This window comes from Neolamprologus brichardi, chromosome 17 (assembly GCF_056152115.1).
Source record: "Neolamprologus brichardi isolate AB-2024 chromosome 17, ASM5615211v1, whole genome shotgun sequence".
Classification (NCBI taxonomy): domain Eukaryota; kingdom Metazoa; phylum Chordata; class Actinopteri; order Cichliformes; family Cichlidae; genus Neolamprologus; species Neolamprologus brichardi.
The window spans coordinates 34,650,920-34,671,463 of NC_142120.1; the positions used below are offsets into that span (position 1 = coordinate 34,650,920).

The 20,544-nt window shown below is 40.0% G+C and overlaps 1 protein-coding gene across 3 annotated transcripts; it reads left to right on the forward strand.

Moving 5' to 3' along the window:
• The first annotated feature begins 77 nt into the window (after positions 1 to 77).
• il15ra (interleukin 15 receptor subunit alpha) lies at positions 78 to 12,421 on the forward strand. Of its 3 annotated transcripts, none has more exons than XM_006806480.3 (8): positions 78 to 255; positions 838 to 1,029; positions 3,381 to 3,443; positions 3,521 to 3,568; positions 6,031 to 6,111; positions 10,604 to 10,675; positions 11,269 to 11,365; positions 11,468 to 12,421. In XM_006806480.3, exons 1-8 carry the CDS (start codon positions 186 to 188, stop codon positions 11,529 to 11,531), a joined length of 687 nt encoding a protein of 228 aa, XP_006806543.2. In that variant the 5' UTR covers positions 78 to 185; the 3' UTR covers positions 11,532 to 12,421. The 3 variants fall into 3 exon arrangements, with proteins under 3 accessions (XP_006806543.2, XP_035770547.2, XP_087686482.1); XM_035914654.2 differs by having other exon boundaries at positions 10,607 to 10,675; XM_087830356.1 differs by lacking the exon at positions 3,521 to 3,568.
• Positions 12,422 to 20,544: the final 8,123 nt, after the last annotated feature.

Below are 20,544 nucleotides of genomic sequence, written 5' to 3' on the forward strand. Positions count from 1 at the left end.
CCAGCGATTTCTGCAGAAATATGCCCAGTTGTTAAAATGGGCGGATCACACACGAGCACAAGGGGAGTGTCATGATATAAAGCGAAAGTGTGAACATAAAGAAATACCGCGGCGACAGCGACGATGGTCTTTACCGGCCTGGTTTTATTTAGTGAACATGTTTTAAGTCACTACCGAGGTGTCCGATGGCTCTGGTTTCACTGGCTTTCCCCGTCTGCGTTATGATAGTTTGTTGGCCTCAATTATCCAGCAGCGGTAAGTGCAAACAAATTTCAACTCGAGCGAGTACGCTCCAGAAAGTGCTTTAAACTGCGCGTGCCACAATTTGTTTTCTTTATAGCTGATCGCTTATTTAATCAGTGATTAAATTTGATCACCTTCAAAGACAAGTCCTTCAATTAGAAGGCATAACCTCGCACACTTCAGCGTTTTACGGTGAGATATGTTGGAGGGGGATAATTGCTTATTGAAGACATACCTGCGGCTTGATTTGTGGTTTGTTTGTTTGTTATTTTTGGTAAATCATTGTTCTCGCCGTCTCGGAGTCGGGTCCGTATCGTAAATCTTCATAGTGAAACCTAAATGCTCAAAGTCGCAATTGTGTGTATCGTTATGAATCCTGCTAAATTTTTGACTTAGAAGCGGAGTTTACCTGATGTGTATGTGATGATGTAAAAGGTTTTATTGACGCCATCAGGTTACCATTAGTACATTGCTAGAAGTTAGAGTTAGAATTATAACTTACGTACACCATTCGCCAAAAAATACTGGTTATTTATTTTTAATCGTATGGTTTTATTTATTTATTTTTTTAAATTATCATCATTATTTTTACAGATAACAGCTGTCCATGTCCAGAAATTCCAAAGTTGAATTTAACAAACCTCCCACAACAAGGCTGCTTCAAAATAGATGCCCGTTTTCGCTACAAATGTATGGATGGTTACCTGAGAAAAGCGGGAACCTCAAATTTAATCAAATGCGAAAATCCTGGAGCACAGTGGAGCAAACCATCGCTGGTGTGTATACGTAAGTATTATTTGCTGGTACTTTTCTTAACGCCAAAGATGAAAACATCTCTCATCTATCTAGGGTTATTTGTTATAACCCTAGATTCTTAGATTACAGCTAATGGTAGCTAATAGTGCTGACAGTCTGAATTTTGAGTGCTCAGAAGTAGTAGTACTGGTATTATCATAACACGAATCCATTATCCATTATTACTTTGAAAAATGGGAGCTGTTATGTTCAGTCATTACCCCAGGGGATGACTGAATTGCTAGGTAACCCTGAAAGTCTGCTCTGGATGGGTGGAGAGGGTTTATAGAAGGCCAGCCCCTACATGCGTTCCCTGGAGGAACTTAAAATATTAATACAGAGCATAGGCTGGTGGCTGGTATCTGCGGCACAACCGAAGGATGTCTGTTTATCGTGGATTATTTAGTCTTTGTCTGTCTCTGGCTGAATAAAAGTCACACTAGGCCTCTGTTTACTGATAAAACCTCAACAGTACTGACAGCCCCGTGTGTCGAGATGGTTCGGCTCAAACCAGCCGACTAAACCATCCCACGCTCTCTAGTACACTGGCACACCCTCGCTTCCGATTTATCAAATGTAGAGTCATACTAGAACTGTTGACGGCAGGTTTCTGGCTGGAAGTCTGAAATTTACAAGAGATAAGAGAATGCAATGGTTCCTTTTCGGGTGCAGTGGAAAGCCACCCACATGTGGTTTGTTTTTGTGTTGTCACAGCTGATGTGAACTGTGAGCAGTTTCCTTTTTAGACTCTCTAGCTTGGCGCAAAGGTGACCTTATCTACTGTAAAAGGAAATGATTGAATATTTCTCTAGGGGAGTGGTTACAGAGTGACAATCTCATGCATGCACCTGTTTCTACACACCACAAACAATTATTCACCTGCTAGGAAACAGATTTGATGAAAGGTTGTCTATAGACTCAAAACATTGGATGGAAGGAGCACTTTTAAGGTTTCATGAAAGAAGGACATGAGAAAGGGAGCGCAGAGGAAGGACACTTAGTAATTTAGGGGATCCAGAAGATTAGTAAGGAGGAAGTGAGTGCAGTGGACTTTTTGAGACACTGTGTAACACAATTAGACAATGCCTAAGGAATGAAGAAGTGCACTGGTGCTGATATCTATTTTTACAAGAACGGCAGTGATGTGCAGTTATAGTGGGGATAAAATGTCACTTTCCCTGGGTCTTGTACCCAGACTTATGTTTTATGGGTTTGATTTAAAAAAAAAAAAAAAAAGAATTCTGTTTATCATGCAGGTGGAGATGAGTATCTGATGCTTTTCAGTCTCTATTTTTGCCTTTAGTTCTTTATTCTGTTTCTCCAGTTTTGTCTCATGGTCATCTTTCTGCAAGTATGCATGGCTGAGTCTTTGTCATTTCCAGTTTTTACTCTGGTGGTCTGTCTCTTGTGCTTTGTATTTGTTTTGACTTTCCTAGTTGCCTTCTTGCTGATTATACTCACAATGTGTACCACTCTTAGCCTCATTAGCTGTCCACGTTTCCTGCTGTCGTCCCACGAGGCTTTGTAGAAAGAGCACTATAGATACACTGTTTTCTTGGAGAGTGCTGATGGAGAAGTATATAAAAGAAGTCAAAAGAAGTTGTACTGTCTTTAATCTAGTGAAAGCATAAGGTTGGTGCTTCATGAGGAAGTCAGGAGTGGCAGAGGAAAAATCTGAAGGTGATGCAGCAACAAATGAGGTCATTGTGGAGGTGGGCTTACATCATCATCATCTTGTTTGCTATGATAATGACGAGTGAGGTCAGACATGAGTCTGTGTGGACTAGAATGTTCACGTTGTGATCTTGAGTGGGAGCAGGAAGCAGGTTTAAGAGAGCCTGGAGAAGTAAAGGAAGGAAGGTCGGTAGAACCAAGACACGGTACATGTATGTAAATGAGAGGGAGACTGTTGGAAAGCTGAGTATGCAAAGAGGGAATGTAGATGCCTTTTTAAATGTCTATGGTCAACCATCCAAAACAACGAACATTGCGCAAGAGAGGAGAAGAAAATGCAGGCAAAGTGGAACAGATGGAGACAAGTATCGGGGTGATTTGTGACAGACAGGTGATGTGCAGAGCAGTGCATCATGGGAATGCAGTGAAGTGAAGAACTTTAATTAATGCAAAGTAAAAGGGATTTGACTGTCTACCTGTAGAACACCCTGGACGTGGGGAATAGTTGGATCTTAGTCAAGTCTACAATACTTTCAGCCAGAATGCGGTGATAATAGATTTATAATCTATAATAGATCTCTGATCCATAGAGTACTTTTTTTTTTTTTAAGCTTTCCCACTTTAATTTTTTTTAAATGCATCTCTTGCATTTCTTTGCCATGTTTCAGCTGACCCAAGGATAACCACAACACAACCACCAAAAGCAACAAGTACAACAACAGCAACAACAGGTAAGCGTCTGTCTAAGGAAAATGGTGTTTGCCATACTTTGCTGACATGTGTGCTTAATGATGGTTTGGTTTTGCAGAGAGTCACACTGATATTTCCTCTTACTCCGTCAGTACTTCCGCTATCAGTAAGTTCTCTATTTGCATGATTGTGACGATCAAAAACCGTGACCTATAACCACTACTAATAAACTAAAAGGAAACTAAATGTCTCAAGGGTGTGGCAGTAATACTAATATTAGATCCATCATCCATGTATAGTGTCTGTGTATGTATTACACTCATTTTACTTTTATCACCCATTTTACAACTTCTTATGGAACAAAAACAAACCCCAGTACCTGCAGCCATCAGGCTTCTTAATTCTCATACAAATGGCAGATGAACTAAGTCAGACACATGAATTTCCTTTTAGTTTAACCCTCTCGAGGCAGGCGTTGCCGATTTGCAACAGTTAAAAACTAACAACCCCACATACATATTTTATGAGTTGTTTTTTTTTTTTTTTTACTCAGAAGTACCACTGCAGGACTTGGTTGTGCATTAGCAACAAAAAGTTTAATTTGAGCCTGAGAGGGTTTCGTTATTATTCTTATTGATATATTGCAGTGTTAGAGGTTGGAATGTTCAAACTAGTAGATGTAACATGGGCTATTTAAGTGTACAGTGAGCAAATGGTCCTAAAAGACTAAATTTGAACTGGGTAATTTGGGTGAAATGACTCTCCAAGTAATCCAGGAGGTGTTGCAGTGCAGCTACTATTAAAGGAAATGGTTCACTGTAGTGAAACCTCAAGTTCTACAGCAACACAAAAATATTTGATATGTAGCAAATCTGCTTTGAATGACATCAAGAAATGTAGTTTTATTTCTTTATTTATGATTTTTAGCATCATGGAAATGAAGAGCATCTGTTCTTGTCACATCAAAATGTATCCAGTAACAGAAACCTCTGGTCGTGTTCCCAGGGTTAGTTGCTTTAATCATTATAGTTCAACACAGCTCAGCTGAGCAACCAGACAATCTTGATATCATAATCACCGCTTCAAGAACTAACTTTTGAAAATTATGGGACTTGGTTTGGGCCTGTACTAACAGTAAAGTAAAAACGCCCCAGCTCCTATGAGTCATTCATTTCACAGCAGTTGTCATGCTCAGGTTAACTGTAAATGATCAGTGGGGCAGTTTACATTTCTGCTGTGTACATCTGTGGCTGTGAACCCCCACCCCTCCCCTTCCTCATTTGTTATTTGCATATTTGTCATACTTGCATGTTTCAGATCATCACACAAATCTAAGTGTTAGACAAACTTAACCCTGGAAAGCCAGTTTTGTTTTTTTTCTTAATGATTTCATTCATTAAGTTAAAAATCATTTTCAGAGTGCACTTGAGCTTCATGGCATGAAATTCCTGGACATTCTCCTACAGGAGTTTCTGACTGAGAGAATAAGTGTTTCAGTCAATTATGGCAAGTTGTTCAAATTCTGAAGGAGCAAAGTAGACACGGATCATTGCACTACCATTTGACTGTTGGTATGATGTTCTTTTCTGAAGTGCTTTGTTAGCTGTATTCCAGATGTAATGAAATGCAAACCTCAACCCTTTGTCTCATCAGTCCATTGACTATTTACTCAAACAAAAAACTTAGTTTTTTTTTATTTATTTATTTTTTATTATTTTTGGTGCTGAATCATGAACACTGACATTAACGGAGGCAAGTGTGGCCTGCATCTTTTTTTTTTTTTCTTTTTTTAAATGTTGGGGCTTTTTGTAGATTTGTCCCCTGGATGAGCTGCCAGTGGGCTCTTGGGGTAATTTTGGTAGGCTCACCACTCCATGACGCTTTCTTTAGGGTTAGCATGATGTGTTGCTTTTTGACATCTACTTCACTTTGTCAGACAGGATCTGCTTGAGTGATTTCTTTAACATATATGACAGTAATCATGCCTAGGTGTGTTTAGTGAAATTTAACTCAAGTTAACTATGACTAACCACATTTTTTGGAAAGCTTGTTTACTCATTCATGACTAAGTGATAGTCATAAATGAGTGAAGACAAGAAGCTACTTGTAATGTGACAAGTGTAAATGTGCACAGCTCGCTCCTTTTGGGGATGCTCATATGGATCCTGCTGCTGTTTGTATTTATTAATCTGAGGAAAATTAATCTGGGAGCAACAAATACAACTCCAGCTCCTCTTTAACATTTCGTTAAACAAAATGTTAATTTCCGTTACTAATATTAAATGGTGGCCGGGGAGAGGGAGGTCTGGGCTTCTCTGCTTGGGCTGCTGCCCCTGCGACCTGGCCCCGGATAAGTGGAAGAAAATGGACTGATAGATAACATTAAATCCTGCATGTATTTTTCAGCTATTGTAATATACGTGGCATGTTGAAGCTAACTAATGTAAAATCAAACGCAGTATAAAACTCCATGCATGCTTGAAGATAGTTATGGGGTTTTAGTTTGGGATAATGGAACAAACGCATGTTTCATAACAGAGGGATAATTCGTGCTACAACTAATCTTAGCAGTGTGAGATGTGGTCAGGGTTTTTACAGTATTAATAGAGGTGGGTTTTTTCTTCTCAGCAACAGCTTCTACTGCCCAGATGATGCAGAATGCAAGCACAGTGCTTGAACAAGGAACCAGTACACAGACAACCACCCACGGTAAAGAACTTAAATTCATACGTACTTTCTCAGTTAGCTTCCGCTGAGCTGTTGCTTTCAAGTGTGCCAGGTGAAATGTTGCTACCGACGCCCAAAGTCATGACTAACCTCATCCCCCAGACTACTTATAGAGACTCTTGTGTTCAGTGGCTCTGTCTCATACTTGCTGTCAAACATGGTGTTGCAGAGAGGTGATGATTTGGGCTTGTTTCCTAGTGATTTAGTTGACCATGAGCCCCACTATATAAAGTATTCTACAGTCAAATATGAGGCCATTTGTCTCACAGCTAAAGCTCTGTTCAAATGGAGTCAGGGCAGTGATCCCAGGCATAGCTGCTGAGGTCTGCAATGACCCAGACCTCAGCCTGACTGAAAGTCTGTGGCACAACTTGAGAATACTGTGAATAAACAAATGGTGGCAAACCCGAGTGAAATAAAGCAACCTTGTAAAGAAGAGTGGGGCAAACTTCCTCCTCAAGGATGCGAGTCTGATTGTTTCAAAGTATTGCTGCTAAAGATGGTTCGACAAGCTACTAAATTATGGGGTTTATTTGGTCTTTCCCCACTATACTCTCTTTCAAGCCTTTTGACACCTTTATCACTAAAATGGGCACCCTCTACAATATAAATATATTTTTGTCATTTAATCAGCTCTGCTTGAGACCAAGATGGACATGAGAAGGGACCGTTCAGATATGAGACGCTATTCTAGCACCTAATGGCTCACCAGACGTTGAATGTAAAACGAACTGCTTCTGAGCCAGAAGTAGCCCTTCAGAATCTAATCTGCTTTGTTTTATCTGTGACCACATGATGTCAAAGTAAGATGGTTACGCCAAGGAACTGTACTGGTTCTTGAACTCTGTGTGTGTCTGTGTGTGGTCATTCTAAATTGCCCATAGACAGTGTTGGGAAGGTTACTTTTAAAATGTATTCCAATACAGAATACATGTCTCAAAATGTATTCTGTAACGTATTCCGTTACGTTACTCAATGAGAGTAACGTATTCTGAATACTTTGGATTACTTAATATATTATCATGCTGTTTACAACTACATGAATGTGCTATTGCTGTGATTTATTACTGTTACTGAAGGTCCGCGGCTCCGAACCGTAGTAAAGGGACCTCTGGCTAATACGGTGGGTTCTGTGTCGGGCTCGTAGCCGAAAAACTAGCTTTACTTTGTTGTCTGGGTCAAGTTTGCTAGCAGAGACAGAGAGAGGTGTTGAAAGGCTGCTCCAACGGAACTTATTGTTTTTGGAGGAAAACACGAACACGGTGTACAGTCGAGTCTTAATAGCTTACTTACAACTGGGCTCGTCAGGCTCTCTTCTTGGCTGCAGTGGTTATTATTATATTTACATGCTTCCAGCTCCCGTTTTTGCTCGATGACAGCTCATACTTTTCCTTTTTCTCCCTCCTTCGCTCACAGACACATAACGTGTATGGCAGTCCATTCTCCCTGCAGCACGGACTACACTGCCCATGATGCTACATTCTTTAGAGCTATACCGGTAGCATTCTGCCTATTAGCTTAGCACAACAACAACAAAAAGGCGCTCTCTCACCCAGGAAACGCGCGGAGAGAGAGCATCACCCTGTAACCATGGCAACCGTAACGCTGCCGCTGGAACAACAGAACGTAGCTGTCAAACAAAACCCAAACAGGCCTGACCCGCCACAATATGAAACAGGGAAGTACCGCCGTGTAATCCATTTATTTCAACAAAGTAACTGTATTCTAAATACCACCTTTTTAAACGGTAACTGTAACGGAATACAGTTACTCATATTTTGTATTTTAAATACGTAACGGCGGTACATGTATTCCATTACTCCCCAACACTGTCCATAGATGTGAATCTGTGTGCGAATGGTTGTTTGACTCTGTGCCAAAGCAGAAGAGAATGGATAGGCTTCAAATTCCACTCACTTACTGCACAATTATTCTAACCTGTCAGTGCCTGCAGTGATTAAGTTGAATACTTTTGAGGGCATGTGCTTTTCTTTAACTGCTTCAGTGTTTTTATAAGACTGAAGGAAATTCAAAAAGATTAATTTGTAATCCAACCTTAGAGATTTCCCGTGTGTGTGTGTGTGTGTGTGTGTGTGTGTGTGTGTGTGTGTAACTGTTCATACATTATAGGACTGTCATCATATATAAACATCCTGTAGTCTTCACTGCCTAAACCCTCAATCGCTCACAGTCCTTTGCAAGTATGAACAATACAGGCCAGTAATCAAACACAAACGTTGTGTGTTCTTGAACATACAAACTGGACGCTTTAGTAATCCATGCAGTGTGGACATGTTTCGTTAGAACTAGTGAAACGAAATCTGTCTGACTCAAAGTGTCAATGTGGTAAAATAGTCTGGCGTCCTCAATGCTACGCTTGCCACATTGATGCCAAAATTTCAATAGAAACTGTTGACAAATTTCTTTGAAACTACTTTTAGTAATCTGGTCACCTATAGAAATAAATCAGCTGTTCCAAGTCCAGATCATGTAGTGGACTAAACCACTCTGTCACTTGTATTAGGTGAAAGCAGATGAGTTTAGGCACTCACAGCTATGCAATGAATTGGTTAAAATCTCAAATTAAAAAAAAAATTGTCCTGTAGCAGAAACTACTTTCTACATTGGTGACATAAGGGACGTCTAGGGATGGGCACTTAATGGACTGTGTACTGTAAATATGATGTGAAAAGGGAACTGAAGTAGTTTTTGAGGTTTTACAGAGAATCTACAATGTTGTGATTCACAATCATTAGCATTAACAGCACAGGTTTGTTTTTATGGTTGGGTGTTGAATAGCACAGTGCTGTTCAAAAGGTTGGTAGCCTTTAGAGCTTTGGGTCTTCCCTACCTGTCATGCTAAAGCCAGGACACGGGACACAAAGTCTGAAACCCAGATCTGTTTCATAACAAACAGCAGCTATAAACAGGTCAAACCTCAAAAGCAGTTCCAGTTAAACTTCAACCACAAATGGTGAAAGAGAGCTGTACACTGGAAAGAGTAACTGGTTAAATGGGTGCAGGCCGTGTAACTAAACTCTAAGCAAACAGCAGGTCGGGGGAGACAAAGATTGTGCATCTCTAGTTGCTGTACTTCCAAAGGAAAGTTTTTATGACAATAATTTAGGAGGAACTGAAACCGAAACTGCCATCTAAGGTTTTAATACCAAGGTCAAAGTCTTAGGCAGAGGTGAATAAGCCTTTCTCTGCACTTGAAACTGGATTTTAAAAAGTGAATTGTACAACACCTGGGCTGCAGGACTTTGGTGCCCTCAGCATATAAAATCATGTAATGGATGATATTTTTGCTAATGCTGGTTCACAGGATATCAAAGTGCTTGAGAAATAAGTCTGGGCTTCTGAAGCCATCTTTGAAACTTCTCTGGGCCATATGAAGACAATATCTAAATGAATTTACTTCAACAATAATTTTTTGTGATCACAGGCTCAAGTTTCAAAACTAGGGCTTCATTAACGTAAAATGTAAAAAATATCATACTTTGACATAAATGTGTGTGGGTTGTTTGCTTTTAAAGCAGTACAGATATCATTACCAAAACAACAGCTGAAGCTGCTAATGTGCCGTCTCTTCCATTGAATCCAGACAGCTGTCATTGCAGTATTTATATAAGCAGTTATTTAAAGGAGACCTATACTATTCTTTATCATAAATGCTGTAACACTAGTTAATTATCATATTAAAAACAGTCATTTCTGAGAGCTAATAGTTCAGATTGCTGTTCAAGTACTAAGACTCTTTGCAAAAAGCCAAACAAAAATGACAACAAATCATTTGACTTTGAAACACACACACAGCCATTTCCATGTAACCATACCATTTACTGTTAAAAATGTATGAAGAAATACTAGTGTTAAGTGAGGCTTGCAAAAGGAAAAACACTGTTGCATTGGGAGCTCCCCCTGCTGGGCAGATGCAGTAACTGTCCACACCTGAATCTGCAGATTATCAAAAGAATGAAACTCAGGAGAATCATTTGTGATGAACCAAGGATTGTTTGAGAAATGTCAGAAGACTTTCAAAGAGTTATCAAAGTGAAGACATATTGAATTGGTTAGCTGTTACAGAAGGCTGTGTATGTTTGGATTTCAGCTGATAAGCCTGTGAAATAAAGCATAGGTTATATAAGCCATAAATGCAATAGGGGTTGTGTTTTTTTTGTTTGTTTGTTTGTTTGTTTGTTTTTTTTTGGGGGGGGGGGGGGGGTTGTGTGGTGTTTTGTTTTGTGTTTTGTTTGTTTTAAACACAAGCACTGCCACCCAACCTTACCCCACCTTGTGGTAATTTACTAAGTGGTACATAAAGCTTAACCTTTTGATATCTGCTTTTCCCCCAGCATTTCACAAAGCTGCATGTGCATGCATAAGAAACTTTTCAGGCATGACACTGATTACGTCTTTTACCTTTACAATTGCACTAATTTGCATAAATTTTATTTATTTTGTACTGGAAAAGCAGAACCTGTGATGGAGACAACAGGACAGACTGACACAATGAACAACGCCAACCATTCTGCGCTTGAAATTGGTAAGCTTCAACGGCGTTATTATTTCTTATCTGAGATGATCTCATTTAATACACTGATCAGCCATAACATATTTTAGAACCACTAGCAGGTGGTGTGAATAACACTGATTATCTCTTCATCACTGCACTTGTTATGTGGCATATATTAGTGAGCAAGTAGGAACATGAAGCATCTGTGGCATGTGTGGATCAAACTTCTTTAATCCACGCAGGCCCCACTGTGATACATCCAAAGCAAGTCTAGTAAAGTAAGGACTGCTTTGGTAGCAAAAGGAAGCAGGTGGTGATAATGGTCTGTGTATTATTTGTAAGTCAGTGATGCAACTTCTCGATGGACAAGCAGGGAGTCCCTTGAGGCTAAACGCGGTTTGTGAAGCAAGACGTTTTAGAAATGCTGAAGGCCACAGAGCAGACTCGGTGTAGATTCCCTCATTGGTGTTTAGGACAGTACATTCTCTGAGATTGTTTGAAAACACTTAACTCACAACACAGACTTGGAATTGATGTATTTAATGAGATGCAGTCATGTTCTACCTCTTTTCAGTGAAGAAACTGAATTGGAGCACATTAAGGATTTTCTCTCCCATTTGCAGATGCTGCAGCAGACGCTGCAACAACCACAGCAGCAACGGTCATCACTGTTTTACTGGTGACTCTCTGTACTGCAGGGATAGTCTTACTGTATCAAAGGTAAAAACAAAAATACTTTTTGGATTGTCTTTCTATATACTCATTGTTTTGCAGTTGGCTGGTTATAATCCATTTCAATCCTGATTGTCCTTTTTGTCTCAGGAGGCGAAGAGGGCACACCCCAGTGAACCAAGACCCAGAGGAGCTGTACACACTGAATGCATGAGTCCTGGCCCACCTGCAGTGGACCAGTAAAACACACAGACTTTGTTGCGGTTGCAGAGAGCTGCAGCAGTGTTTTACCAAAAGCAACATCCCACTAAAGTGAAGAATAGACTCTTAGCTCCACGTCGGACTGGTTGTCATCAGTGCCTGATAACCCATTTGAACTTCTGTGGACGTCATCCCAAAGAATCACAGCCATCTTAATATCGCAGTGCAAGAGGCTCAATCTGAAACTTTCATCTTAACAGCTTTCTAGCTTCACATTACCAAAAAACAACTCTATAGGAACTTTATTGTTCACATCCCTCTGGGTCAACCATTGCTCTGGTGCTATGGTGGGAAGTGTTTGATTTCTATTTCTTTTATTTATTATTCAGATCTCATGAAAATACTAAAACTGATAATGAGTTACTCAGACTAAATGTTGCCTCTAGCCAGGCATTGATGCAATGTATTGCTTTGTCACAGAGATTAACTCTTGTACAAAAACGATAATTATATAATACTTTCCTATCTTCAGTATCAATCAGGCTCGATGGACACAAGTAGACCAAATTATTTGTTCAGTTTTCTGCAGAGTATTATTTCGGCCAGTAACAACATGTCTTTTGGAGCTGCTACGCTTTCTGCTCAAACACTCAGTAATTTGTGTGGGTCCTTATTTATACCTGGCAAATGGATTTTAGCCCCTTAGAGAAACGATCACTGGCCACTTTGTTAGCTATGCCTGTTTGTTAAGTCAGGCAAGTCTGATTTGTCTGACTTAAGTACATCAAGTTTTACTTGGGCATGGAGATTGATCTTAAAGAAGCTAAATTATTTATTACATGTTACTGTGAATGGGAAAAAAGAAATGCAGTAAGATATGAACTACAGTATGGAGATCACATTGTGCCACTTTTTTTTTTTTTTTTTTTTTTTTTTTTAAATTCTGCATTGATGAATCATGTAATCAAGGCTTTTAATTGTTTAATAAAGTATTTATTGATGGATTAGTAGTTGTATTCTCTGGTAACATATCAAATATTTTATCAACATAGAAGTAATTATAAAGTGATTTACAGCTTTTATTTCATGGACTGACTTTCCTGGTCTTCCATATACTGTGCTTACCCGCCTTGTGAAGGGCGTTCATGAGCATCATGTGGTAGTCAATGCAGTCTTCCCTTGTGTAGCTTATCTACACAAGGGAAGACTGCAGTGCCCACTGGACCTTGTTGACCAGTGGTTGCTTGTACTTGAAGTGTAATCCTCGGACTAGTTAGGGTTGAAAAGTAATTTACATACTGCAATATTCTAATATTTCAAGTATTTTATTTTCTGGGTTGTGTTTTTTTTTTTTTTTGTTTTTTTTTTTAATCCTTGAAATGTAGCCTTCCCCTGCCGGGGGCGGACTCCCTCAGACATCGGTGCGTTGGTGGTTCTTTGTGTCCGGGGATGGGCGTCCCCGGCTCACACCGGCTCACTCCTTAGCAGCGGCCTGGGGCTCGGTCACTCAGGCGCAGCTGGCTGCCGGCGGAGCTCACGGGCACGTCACTGCAACCCCCCCTGGCTTCTGCTCCGTGGCTGCTGAGTGGCCCCTCATCTGGGACTCTCCTCAGCTCTTTCTGGGACAGTGGCGCGGCTGCCCCTCTGTTGGTCTTCCTTGGTCTCCTGTGTTCTGAGGGCCTCTGGATGTCTGGAGTCTTGATCTCCTGCATACCTGCTTCATGCCCTGGAGGACGGGGCAGTGGCTCCCCACACCCTCTAGCAGATCATTACATGAAGGAACCTTTTAAAAAACAAGCGCGTCCATGCTCACAGGTGTACACACGGGTGATCACACACACAAACTACACCCTTTTTGGCTCATACCTCAAAGCACACTGTATGTATTTTTTTTTTCTGCTATTCTGTTGGTTTTTGTTTTTTGCCCTTCTCCCCCGTCCCTCTTCTCAGCTGTTTTTCTTTCTCCCTTTTCTTTCCCCCATTCAAGTCTGTCCCGTATTCAGCAAGTTAAAATAAAATAAACAATAAAAGGTGAATCAAATGGACCATTACGGCAAAGCTGGGATGGTCAATTTGGTAAAGTAAATCTGTTGGGCATCTTTCTTCGCCTTTAGACAATAATTCTGATGGCAAAAGAGCCAAACGGGACAGGGGGGGGGAAAAAAAGAAAAAAAAGAAATGTAGCCTCCACGCAAAGACCAAATAATATATTAAATATTCATTTCTTTGAAAAAAAAAAAACTAGTTATTTTCTATCATGAGAGGAAAAAAATCTAATCTGAGCAAATAATTTAGTTTCACATGTGCACTTCTTTGAACAGAAATTCAGCAATCCACACACTTTGAACTTGAAGCATATTATCATATCATGCATGAAAGGCGCAAGGTCACAAATGTCAGACTTTGCATCAGCATTAAAACAAACTGTGTGAACTGACACAAAATCCTCTCAAGTTTTGATCAAATATATACATTCTAGACTAAATATATGACCAAAGTGCATGAGATATTCTTCTGTGCCAGACAATCACTGATGAAGGCAACAAGCTGAAACGCGTTAGTCAATTATTAAACTTGTTCATCTTCCCTTAAGTGTTGCTGGAGTTCCTACATTGTGAATTCTTTCATCCTCTCCATGCACCTTGGAAGTAGGCGAAGTTGTGCCAGATATTTTTGCAATCATTGTCTATTTCCCAGAATGCTCCAAACTGCAATACCAGAGCAGTAATTATCTGCTTCGCGGTTGCTGACAGCTTATTTTTACCTGCCCAGTTGGCGTTACAGCCAAAATTAATGACTAACCGCATCCTTTCCAACGTGCTTATGAACTCACCTCTTCGTCCTCTTCAAGAGAAGAGAAGAGAACTGGAACATTCATCATCAGACGACCTTTCAGAGCTGAACAACCATATCGAGGACAGATAAACATGGGTTGTTAAGGAAGTCATCAAAGCAGTTTAACAAAACACTGACAATTAACAGTTAGTAGCATCCAGAAATAATTCATCTTTCTGCCTTAAAAGCACCACAGATGAAACACAAACACCTATAAAAGGATTTCAAGGGCATCCCATAGGTCAAATATGCCCTGCTAATGATTCTAAGCTATGAATGGTGTGTATTCTTTAGAAAAGCAGTGTGAAGTCAAAGTGAAGCCTCACCTTGAGCTAGCTAGCTGAGCTATGTTATCTTGTTTTTAGATTTTAGCTGTTAAGTCTCTAAAGAAAGGCGTGTATCTGAGGTTTCACATGCTTGTCTAACACACAGCTCTAATAACAGAGTTAACACTGCCACAGAGCCTTGCTGCTATTTGTGGTCATTTACTGACACCATGGACTGTGGGGGATTTTCTGGCAGAAAACGAGATAGTGAGAAGAACATCTGTGCACTCCAGTGTGATCTAAATGGTCAAAGTCTTTCTTGTAACTCAATCTTGGCCGCAGTGCTTTACCAAAGGTAAAGACGAACTTATTTTCACTTTGATCTTAATCTCTTCACCATTATCGTTTATTCTTGTTCGCCACATTTCTAAGTATCGTGAGTTTTAGTTCCTCGTTTCCTTGTATCAGTTTACGGTTATTTTCATGAATACTCTGCGTTAAGCTTATTTTGTATAGTCTGTTGTTTTCTTATTCTTTCCATTAGTTTTCTCTGTGACAGGTTTGCATGTCTGTCATCCCTGATTTGTTCACATTGTGTTCCCCAGCCTCATCACATTTTGTATTTATTTTCTCACCCTCTCCCTTGTCCTTTGAGTTGCCCCACATACTTGTGTGCCTTCATAGTGTTTCTGCTCCTTGAGTTAGCTGTATATGTATTCCTTGTGGCTTCTGGTTATTTGTTTCCCCTAGCGTTCCTTCCTGCTTTCGGACCATGTAAGCCTTTGCACTATTTAGCATTAAATACCCCCCCCCTCCCAGATTTTTTTAGACTAGGACACGCTGCAGGCACAGCACAGAATCCCACTGAGTTTCATTATAGGCTTTGATGTTTACGCTGAAGCACATGAAAGATTCACAAAGCCATCATGTCTGATAAAATGCCATATTATATGTATTATTTTCTGTGGAGAAAATGAGAATGAGAAGAGTACATGGGTAGAAATTGATGTTCACTATTTTCTCTTATTAGCAGGACCTTCTAAAGCAGCAACGCTGAAATCCATCTCCGTCATTGTTTTACTGGTGATTCTCTGCTCTTTGGGCATCATCGCCTTAATGTTTCAAAGGTAAAAGAAAATGTTTGGATAACAGCGAGCTTGGATGAATTTTGTCATGCACCCATCAGGTTACAGTTAATTGTTTTTTAATCAATCTCATTGCCATCTCTCCCTTTTGTAACTCAGGAAGTCAGAAAAGCACATCCCAGTGCAGACACCAGATGAAGTAAAACCCATGAATCCTGGCCCATCTGAAGTGGACTTGTATATACTGTAGTACCCTGTGGCTTTCCCACTGACTCTTACCCTCACATAGAACTGGACTCTGGTCAGATGGTGTTTGTCACAGACTAATAACTTCCAACAACACCATTCCCAAATCATCAGGGCTATCTTGCTATTATTTTAGTTGTTTATATAGCCTAAGAAGCTTAATATATATATATATAAAAAAAGACTACTCAGTTGTTTTTGTCCTAGCAGCAGTTTGCTTCTTTTATGTAATAAAAAATAAACATAATTAACTCTGTTAAGGCATAATTTTTGTTGTTTTCTTCTTCTTCTGTTTCAACTTATAGTGAAGTTGTTTTATTTAATTCAGCCGCTAAATTGGAGCATTCTTACTTGAGAATGATTAAGTCGTATTTTAATATTTTATCTTCACTACCACCTTGTTAAAGGTACTTCATTCTATTGTTTTTACAAACTAAACTTTCCTGTATTAAATATATATATGTATGTATTTCCTGTGATTAAAAGCCCAGAGTTTTAGTAAACAGCATCACTTCAGTTGTTATTGTAGTGTGTATTGTGATACATGGATTAGTAAAGGAGAGAAAGAGTATGAAGATCTTCATCCTGGCAGAGATGAAGACAATCAGATATTCAAGAAAAGGAGATCTGTTAGAAGGACAGCTGTATGGGCATACAGAGGTGTTAAACCACCAAGAGAGAACTGAAAAAGGATTTTTGAAATCAGTGACATTTTGACAGTAATGAATTCAAAAGCATGGGTCTCATTCACAGTGTGTCTGCACAAAACTATGCAAGAAGGAAATTGTCAATATTTAATTACCTGGGTTTGTTGATGCTCTGCAAACAGACTTGGAATGGGGCCAGAATCCTCTCACTCATGATGAAAACCATTGTTTTCGTGCCTTATGCACAGAAATTCTCCCTTTTTGTTTGTTTGTTTTAGCTGTTAATGCTGCTGTCTTAAAACATTGTTCTCCACAATACACCTCGAGCTAAACATATTTCTATTTCCACCCATTTAACCGGCACGCCCAATGCTTTAGAGCATGAGTGGGGAAACTCCAGGCCTCGAGGGCTGGTATCCCGCAGGTTTTAGATGTGTCCTTGATCCAGCACAGCTGATTTAAATGGCTAAATGACCTCCTCAACATGTCTTGAAGTTCTCCAGAGGCTGGTAATGAACTAATCATGTGATTGAGGTGTGTTGACCCAGGGTGAGATCTAAGACCTGCAGGACACCGGCCCTCAAAGCCTGGAGTTGCCCAGCCCTGCTTAAGAATAATTCTGAATGAACAATGAACCGTGGTAAGAAATTGTCCGATGCGCACGTTGCAATGCGTAATTCTGCCTGTGAACCCAGCTGATACCTTAGTTCAATCCAGCTTACGTGTCAACCTTTTGCTTTACATGAATAGTCTACAAGCCCCTTTATCTTTACATCTTTATCTTTACAAGCCCCTTTATCTTTATCTTCTGTCCGTGTAGAGGACATAGGTCCTCCTTGATAACAGAATGATGTGATATGATTATGCTGTTTTGATTTTTGTGTGGATTTCTTGTTAAATGTATTTTCATTTCATGAGCACTACAACAGTTAGATGAACACATCTGAATGCTGAAACGTTTTTAGCCTTTTGATTCAAAAAAGAAGTTGAGAGCTCAGAGGGAGACATCCTAGCTTCAGAGGAGCCTGAGGTGGGGGAAAGTGGCTGAAGTGTATTATGGATAGTAAGAGTTATTTAAGCTGGAATTTGAAGTTGTGGGAACAAAAACATCAGGTCAGACTTCTCCAAAGGCAGCTATCCATCCCCTGAAATTCCTCAAAGCAGTTTAAATGGGGATCCAAAAGACGCCTGCTTCCAAACTGGGAGCGCTTTTAGCTTCACGTGTATAGAAGATAATGCGAGGAGAGCAGGGATCTGAAGTCTCAGATGCAAGGAAAGTAAAGGCGGTCCAAAATGGACCAAGTACCTGCTCCAGTGTATGTGTAAGCCTTATTTATTTTTATAGTCACAAGATCAAAAATATCCAGATTCTGGTTAGCAAGAAAAACGACCTTAATGACTGTGATCGAACATATTTCCACACTATTTATTCTCAAGCTAGTTAAACACTAGATTTATAACCCTTGATTTATAAGTAGCCCAGGAGAGGTGCTATGGCATCTATTAGAGAAAATATTTTTGTCCCCTCCAAATAATTAATATGTATCAACATTACCAAAAGCCATGATGCTGAACCTTCTGCCGGATTGCAGAAGTTGGAACAGTTTGTTGCCAGGATGGGACGGGTCCTTCAGTATCTGCGCTGCTCTAGTCCGGCATCTCCTGGTGTAGGTGTCCTGAAGCAGGGGGAGAGCAATCCTGCAGCAGCGTTCTGCTGTACGGATCACTCTCTGGAGAGCTTTTTGGTCCTTAACACAGCTGTTCCCAAACCACGATGTCATGTTCTGTGTGAGGATGCTCTCCACAGCGCCTGTATAGAAAATCCTGAGGATCTTTGGAGAGACCCTGAATTTCCTCAGTTGTCGTAGGAGTTCCTCAGTTGTCTATCCCCAAGCCATCCGAGCCCTAAACACACACACCCGCTCTCTCACATCATCTATAATTGACTGAGACAGGACTCTCTTCCAGACACTCTAAGCCCAGGCACAATGTAGATTCCAAATTCCTTTAATTTTAAATATGCTTATATTGTCTATTCTGTAAAATAGTCAGATGTCTATTCATATTAATGTACAGAATTCACCTGCTTGCTGCTACTACTGCACATTCACCCAATGTATATACTCTATATATATATATATATATATATATATATATATGTAATGTTCTTCCTCTACCCCCCCCCCCCCCCCCCCCCCCACTCATTTTTGCACATGTTGAGGAGCGTGTCAGGCTACATTTCACTGTGTGTTATACTTGTATAACTATGCATGTGACAGATAAGGAACCTTGAACCTCGAACCTTGAACTAAAACTTAAATGAAAATGTATCTAACCACAGTCTGTGATTAGATACAAAAGAGTTCGTTTAAAGAGACCACAGAAGATGGTAAATGCACATTTATTAAACAGTAGCTATATCACAGTTCACACGTCTTTGTCTATGGGAATAACTAATAGCCATGAATAGAATAGGTAATAGTCATATTGGGGGACCCTCCAATGAAGCCTGTGTTTATATAGACTGAGATCCACTAGCTTAAGCTTTAATTGTTACAGATTTGGCAGCAGTATTTTTACATGTGCTGGTACCGGAGCAGTAGAAACACTACATTTACTAAAGAAAGAGTTCATAGCAGTTGTATTAAACAGTGTAAAATAATGCAAAATCTCTCGTGTACTTTCAGCTTTTATCACATTAATTCTAAATGTGCAGCAAAGTGCATGAAAGTCTTTTATACCCCACCACCGCTGTCCATGTAAGAGTGCAGAATCAATATCCCAGTATGCTCCAAACCACAGAGACAATCAGGCTTGGAGCGATATTAACACACTTCCATCTGTTATGTGATGCAGAGCAGAAGCATTTTACCATCACAGAGTCAACAACGCCTGGTAAAGCGTTCAAATAGTGTCAACTAATCTGTATCAAGGTTAGATGTTGATAAAGGTAGGCAATGTCATGGCCACATCCTGTTAACTGGAACCCAACAGAACCCTGAGGTAGTAAACATTCATAATGAGTGAAGTTTTCAGAGTAAAGCAAGCACACTTGGGCTGAGACATTAAAATAGTTTAACCAAACTTGAGGTTTAATCTGAAGTTCTGTTAAGTTTCAATACCAAAATAAGCTAAATTTGTCCCCCTGCTCAGTAAAACTAAGATTAGTCATTTTTTAAATTTGTTCTTTCATATTTCCTTTGCCTGTCTGTGTGTGGAGCGCTCCTTCTATTTTGTGATTTGTTGATTCTTCTTACAGATAGAAACGCTCCATGTCCAGAAATTCCTCAAAGGAATTTCATTAAACCACACATAGATTGATTCAAAATCGCTAGCAATTACAGCTACACGTGTAAGGGATTCCACAAGAAAGTGTGGGAGTTCAAAGTTCAGTAGATGCATGCAAATTGAAGGTGTTCAGCAGTGTAACAGGTATAGGTTCGAGTGTAGGCCTATACGTAATCCTTGGGACGAGATCGAAGTGATGTCTCTCTCTTCAGCTAGCATAATGCAACATGAGCATGACATCCAAATACCTACTAAGGAGGTGATGAGATAAGAACAGCTTGTACATCATGTAGTCAAGCTTTTATCATTGGCAGCCTCTGTGAAAGCAATGGTCTCCAGATCCAAATCAGATTGGCTTGATATTAATCAACTGCACATCTGAAGACACTAAAAATGGAAGTTTTGTCTTGACAGATCTCGAGAATTGCGCAAAGGAAGTTTAACCAAGTTTAATGATGACATTCCTTTGGGTCAAGCATGCCTCTGGTGCTGTAGCATCTGCCTTTTTACAAACTGGGATGAACTTGGCTACACTTTTTTTTCACATATGAGGAGCAGAGCTGTTGCTTCCGCTATTAGCAGACGCGGGGCTGTTACCCTGATGGTACCGAAACCAGATCAAACTGGTATGTTGCCTCTAGACAAACTCTTACTTGTGC